Here is a 6,909-nt window from a genome sequence, read left to right as displayed (position 1 = left end):
GCTAACAAGTCTGTGGTAAACTAAACAAAGGTGCTAGATCTCTGAAGAGCTAACAAGTCTGTGGTAAACTAAACAAAGGTGCTAGATCTCTGAAGAGCTAACAAGTCTGTGGTAAACTAAACAAAGGTGCTAGATCTCTGAAGAGCTAACAAGTCTGTGGTAAACTAAACAAAGGTGCTAGATCTCTGAAGAGCTAACAAGTCTGTGGTAAACTAAACAAAGGTGCTAGATCTCTGAAGAGCTAACAAGTCTGTGGTAAACTAAACAAAGGTGCTAGATCTCTGAAGAGCTAACAAGTCTGTGGTAAACTAAACAAAGGTGCTAGATCTCTGAAGAGCTAACAAGTCTGTGGTAAACTAAACAAAGGTGCTAGATCTCTGAAGAGCTAACAAGTCTGTGGTAAACTAAACAAAGGTGCTAGATCTCTGAAGAGCTAACAAGTCTGTGGTAAACTAAACAAAGGTGCTAGATCTCTGAAGAGCTAACAAGTCTGTGGTAAACTAAACAAAGGTGCTAGATCTCTGAAGAGCTAACAAGTCTGTGGTAAACAAAAACTTATGGATTTTCATCGTATAAATAAAGAGCCAAAAAGTGTCACAGTGGGGCTCCCCCCAGTCTCATCCAGAGAAAACATGTGTGAAGAAATAAATAGGCAGCCTGCAGTTTCTTCACAATATTCCAAATGTACGGACAGAGGGGCTGAGTCCCGCCCAGTCTAATCCAGAGAAAACATGTTTGAAGAAATAAATAGGCAGCCTGCAGTTTCTTCACAATATTCCAAATGTACGGACAGAGGGGAAGATTTCAAGAGCCGACACTTCACTAGTGAAAAGCATTTACTAATAGTCCAATAGTGCACTGTCTCTTCCTATGTCTATGAAGAATTTAGGAAATTTAGGCACCGGATATTTAGGCACCGCATATTTACGGGTATTTAGGCACCGGATATTTAGGCACCCTGAAATTTAGGCACCGGATATTTAGGCACCCTGAAATTTAGGCACCCGAAAATTTAGGCACTCTTTAATTAGGGACTTTAATTTTGAAGATAATTGAAAAATAATTGTAAAATGTTGACGTATATTTTATCCTTAAGCTCTGGGCTATCGGTGACGTTATAATAAATAGCAACTAGAACCATTCTAACTAAAGAAAAGCTGACAAAATGGGGAAAAAATGACAATCATGAGAATGTGTGGAAAAAAATGACTCCTGAGTCATTATATAATATAGACATCACAGGTTGACTGGTGAGTTTTTTTTTTAAATTGATGAGTATGCAATTAGTGTAAATATTTAGTTATTAATGCTTGCTCTGAATGTGGCAAAATGTGTAGGTCACAGCAGAGACTGGGCAGCAACAGGAAATACTGCATTCCTCACTAATCGTCGGACTCGAAGACTAGTCTTATTATTATTAGTTATTAATGTAAATTCTTTAGATTAAAAAGATTAAAAAAATTATCATGTCGGGAAGTGTTGGCGATTAGTATAATCGCAATTGCCCAATGCTTGTGGAAAAGGGAGAGGTCGTGTTTTTTTAATGGACAGGGCGGGGTGGGGGCGGCACACACTCCCACTTAAATGAGAGGATTTCTCGCAGGTAGATGTAAACTTGGTCGTAAAAGTAACGTAGTGAATCTGAAGGCTACACACTGGATCAAGGGTATGGAACAGCATAGGTGCTAAGTTGGAAGTCTGGAGAAACTTGTCTCCTTACAGTGGGTATGGGAATGAGGGGGAGGGCTTTGCTCGCGTTACTTATAGGGATTAAATATGTCAATAAACTAAAGTAGTATTCATTTTTTTATAACAGCATTAATCACTATTATCAATGGGTAACCCCTTTAGGAAGATCTATTGTGTAAGTGTATAGGTGTGTTACCTCCTTCAAGTATTTTTTTTGTGGTAATTAATTTTTTCTTATACCTACGCATATATTCATAATATCTATCTAAAATATATATGTTTGGACATTGCCAAATGGCTAGAAATCAAGGATAAACTTTTGATGATGTTTTGAAAATAAAAACAAAACAAAGAGTTTATGGGAAAAAAAACAGATGAGTTGAACATTTCAATATTAATTTTGGGAATATTGGGGGGTCTCTTTTCATCTGTTATTAAACAGATTACTTTGTCTGCTTATAACAGATGAAAATCTTTAAAGTTCTTAATATGATGCTTATGTTGACAGTTTATGATAAAACTATGAATCAGGCTCCTTTACAAAAGAAATTGGGTCTACCTGTTGATCCTATAAGACGCCTGGGTTCGAAATGTATCGAGTCTTTTCCGCGACATGCGAAATATCATGCCGATGCTATAAACGTTTTTATCCAGCTACATCAAAGTCGAGTTGTGGCCCAGAACTAACAACATTTTGGTGAAGGATGGAACAGCAAATGTTTTCCATTGAGTGGGCTATCAACACCGTTCAATTTGGAAATTAATTCAAACTTTACAAAAAGAAGAGGCAACAGTTACTGCATTCATTGCAAAGGACGCTATTGGCACTCCGCCATTTAAGAAATACAAAAAGGTTTTAATTGACCAACAAAAAAGACTACAAAATTTGTGTACACAATATACGGAAAAAAAAACAAAACATTAGAACAATTCTTAAAGGGAATTGGCCACAACATAAAATTTCACTAGATTATATAAGACTTGAATCAACTTTGTTTTCAAAATAAGTGACTTTGTTTTGTAAATTATAGTTAGCTCTAACTATTACACAATCTCACCTTTTAACTAAAACATTTTTCTTTGGTTTTATTTTTTTTGTCTTTGTAAGTTTTGTAAATAAATTTGCTAAAAAATTTTCGTATCAATTTATGCCATTGTTTTTATGTCTGACCAGAGGCCTTTTTACAATAACAGAAAAACAACAACATTACAACGGTGTAAAACGCTAATGCCAGGTGTTCTTAATACAATAACACAATGCATAGAACAAAGATTAGTAGAAAACATTAAAAAAAATATTTAAAACACAAAACCTAATCAAATACACTAAAGACAAACAAACAAAAAATAGAGACACATTTTTTTTGTTCCATTAGTTCAATGCTAATTCATGAATGTGTTCCTTCTATTCCCTAGTGCTGTTAGAACAGGTCAATGGGTTGCCTGAATTTATAGATCTTTTTTTTTAAAAAGGAATTATTTATGCAAAGAAATAAGACTCAATAAGTTCCATATAAAAATAAATTCTTTTGTTACTTGATGACAATATTTAAACCGAGACCATGCGTTATAGCTGTGATAAATAGTAGCCCCTAAGACAAATAGTAGCCCCTAAGATAAATAGTAGCCCTTAAGACAAATAGTAGCCCCTAAGACAAATAGTAGCCCCTAAGACAAATAGTAGCCCCTAAGATAAATAGTAGCCCCTAAGACAAATAAAACCGCCCGTTCCCCTTCAAACTTAATTTGCTTCTTTTTGAAGGATGTCGCAAGGAAGGGGTGGTGCGGTGAAAATGTTGCTATCCAATTCAAGCTCGCGCCTCATGAACCAAATAGATTGGATTAGGTTTGAGACGAAGGTATGACCTCCCCCCCCCCCCCATTCCTTTCAGTACCCATTGGTTTAGCTCTTCACAATAAACACAAAAATAAAAAACAAAAGTTCGAATTTAAAAAAAAAGAAAGAAAATAGTCTCATACACGCATTATTAAACACATACACAAACACACACATAATAGACCTCATTCGCGGAAACATACGGTCACGTGACAACCATCAACGATTCACTTGTGTGTATAGATTAGTACTGGAAAGATGGGGAAGCAATGCGTTGTATTTGACTGTAATAATGACGAACATAAAAAAAAATAAAAAAAGGTAGAGAAAAAAAAAAGTTTTCATCGTTTTCCTGTGACCACTGCACAAAGCTCTCTGTCAAGAAATGGGTTGTAAAACTGATAGGGAACAAACTTCACTGCACAAAGCTCTATGTCAAGAAATGGGTTGTGAAACTGATAGGGAACAAACTTCACTGCACAAAGCTCTCTGTCAAGAAATGGGTTGTGAAACTGATAGGGAACAAACTTCACTGCACAAAGCTCTTTGTCAAGAAATGGGTTGTGAAACTGATAGGGAACAAACTTCACTGCACAAAGCTCTATGTCAAGAAATGGGTTGTGAAACTGATAGGGAACAAACTTCACTGCACAAAGCTCTATGTCAAGAAATGGGTTGTGAAACTGATAGGGAACAAACTTCACTGCACAAAGCTCTATGTCAAGAAATGGGTCGTGAAACTGATAGGGAACAAACTTCACTGCACAAAGCTCTATGTGAAGAAATGGGTCGTGAAACTGATAGGGAACAAACTTCACTGCACAAAGCTCTATGTGAAGAAATGGGTCGTGAAACTGATAGGGAACAAACTTCACTGCACAAAGCTCTCTGTCAAGAAATGGGTCGTGAAACTGATAGGGAACAAACTTCACTGCACAAAGCTCTATGTCAAGAAATGGGTTGTGAAACTGATAGGGAACAAACTTCACTGCACAAAGCTCTCTGTCAAGAAATGGGTTGTAAAACTGATAGGGAACAAACTTCACTGCACAAAGCTCTATGTCAAGAAATGGGTTGTGAAACTAATAGGGAACAAACTTCACTGCACAAAGCTCTATGTCAAGAAATGGGTCGTGAAACTGATAGGGGACAAACTTCACTGCACAAAGCTCTCTGTCAAGAAATGGGTCGTGAAACTGATAGGGAACAAACTTCACTGCACAAAGCTCTCTGTCAAGAAATGGGTCGTGAAACTGATAGGGAACAAACTTCACTGCACAAAGCTCTCTGTCAAGAAATGGGTCGTGAAACTGATAGGGAACAAACTTCACTGCACAAAGCTCTATGTCAAGAAATGGGTCGTGAAACTGATAGGGAACAAACTTCACTGCACAAAGCTCTATGTGAAGAAATGGGTCGTGAAACTGATAGGGAACAAACTTCACTGCACAAAGCTCTATGTGAAGAAATGGGTTGTGAAACTGATAGGGAACAAACTTCACTGCACAAAGCTCTCTGTCAAGAAATGGGTCGTGAAACTGATAGGGAACAAACTTCACTGCACAAAGCTCTATGTCAAGAAATGGATTGTGAAACTGATAGGGAACAAACTTCACTGCACAAAGCTCTCTGTCAAGAAATGGGTTGTAAAACTGATAGGGAACAAACTTCACTGCACAAAGCTCTATGTCAAGAAATGGGTTGTGAAACTAATAGGGAACAAACTTCACTGCACAAAGCTCTATGTCAAGAAATGGGTCGTGAAACTGATAGGGGACAAACTTCACTGCACAAAGCTCTCTGTCAAGAAATGGGTCGTGAAACTGATAGGGAACAAACTTCACTGCACAAAGCTCTATGTCAAGAAATGGGTTGTGAAACTGATAGGGAACAAACTTCACTGCACAAAGCTCTATGTCAAGAAATGGGTTGTGAAACTGATAGGGAACAAACTTCATGCACAAAGCTCGATGTCAAGAAATGGGTTGTGAAACTGATAGGGAACAAACTTCACTGCACAAAGCTCTATGTCAAGAAATGGGTCGTGAAACTGATAGGGAACAAACTTCACTGCACAAAGCTCTCTGTCAAGAATGGGTTGTAAAACTGATAGGGAACAAACTTCACTGCACAAAGCTCTATGTCAAGAAATGGGTTGTGAAACTGATAGGGAACAAACTTCACTGCACAAAGCTCTATGTCAAGAAATGGGTCGTGAAACTGATAGGGAACAAACTTCACTGCACAAAGCTCTATGTCAAGAAATGGGTCGTGAAGCTGATAGGGAACAAACTTCACTGCACAAAGCTCTATGTGAAGAAATGGGTCGTGAAACTGATAGGAAACAAACTTCACTGCACAAAGCTCTATGTGAAGAAATGGGTTGTGAAACTGATAGGGAACAAACTTCACTGCACAAAGCTCTCTTTCAAGAAATGGGTCGTGAAACTGATAGGGAACAAACTTCACTGCACAAAGCTCTATGTCAAGAAATGGGTTGTGAAACTGATAGGGAACAAACTTCACTGCACAAAGCTCTTTGTCAAGAAATGGGTTGTGAAACTGATAGGGAACAAACTTCACTGCACAAAGCTCTATGTCAAGAAATGGGTTGTGAAACTGATAGGGAACAAACTTCACTGCACAAAGCTCTTTGTCAAGAAATGGGTTGTGAAACTGATAGGGAACAAACTTCACTGCACAAAGCTCTATGTCAAGAAATGGGTTGTGAAACTGATAGGGAACAAACTTCACTGCACAAAGCTCTATGTCAAGAAATGGGTTGTGAAACTGATAGGGAACAAACTTCACTGCACAAAGCTCTATGTCAAGAAATGGGTCGTGAAACTGATAGGGAACAAACTTCACTGCACAAAGCTCTATGTGAAGAAATGGGTCGTGAAACTGATAGGGAACAAACTTCACTGCACAAAGCTCTCTGTCAAGAAATGGGTCGTGAAACTGATAGGGAACAAACTTCACTGCACAAAGCTCTCTGTCAAGAATGGGTTGTGAAACTGATAGGGAACAAACTTCACTGCACAAAGCTCTCTGTCAAGAAATGGGTCGTGAAACTGATAGGGAACAAACTTCACTGCACAAAGCTCTATGTCAAGAAATGGGTTGTGAAACTGATAGGGAACAAACTTCACTGCACAAAGCTCTCTGTCAAGAAATGGGTCGTGAAACTGATAGGGAACAAACTTCACTGCACAAAGCTCTATGTCAAGAAATGGGTCGTGAAACTGATAGGGAACAAACTTCACTGCACAAAGCTCTCTGTCAAGAAATGGGTTGTGAAACTGATAGGGAACAAACTTCACTGCACAAAGCTCTCTGTCAAGAAATGGGTTGTGAAACTGATAGGGAACAAACTTCACTGC

General features: G+C 38.2%; 1 protein-coding gene across 1 annotated transcript; it reads left to right on the top strand.

The window, feature by feature from the left end:
• The first annotated feature begins 3,911 nt into the window (after positions 1–3,911).
• LOC129923602 (FYVE and coiled-coil domain-containing protein 1-like) lies at positions 3,912–5,630 on the top strand. Its single transcript, XM_056015242.1, has one exon. It carries the CDS (start codon positions 3,912–3,914, stop codon positions 5,628–5,630), a length of 1,719 nt encoding a protein of 572 aa, XP_055871217.1.
• Positions 5,631–6,909: the final 1,279 nt, after the last annotated feature.

This window comes from Biomphalaria glabrata, chromosome 17 (genome assembly GCF_947242115.1).
Source record: "Biomphalaria glabrata chromosome 17, xgBioGlab47.1, whole genome shotgun sequence".
Taxonomy (NCBI): domain Eukaryota; kingdom Metazoa; phylum Mollusca; class Gastropoda; family Planorbidae; genus Biomphalaria; species Biomphalaria glabrata.
This window is presented reverse-complemented; position numbering and strand designations above follow the sequence as displayed.

Excerpts from the sequence above, each read along its gene's own strand:
- LOC129923602 (XM_056015242.1), top strand. The coding sequence starts at position 3,912 with ATGGGTTGTAAAACTGATAGGGAACAAACTTCACTGCACAAAGCTCTA.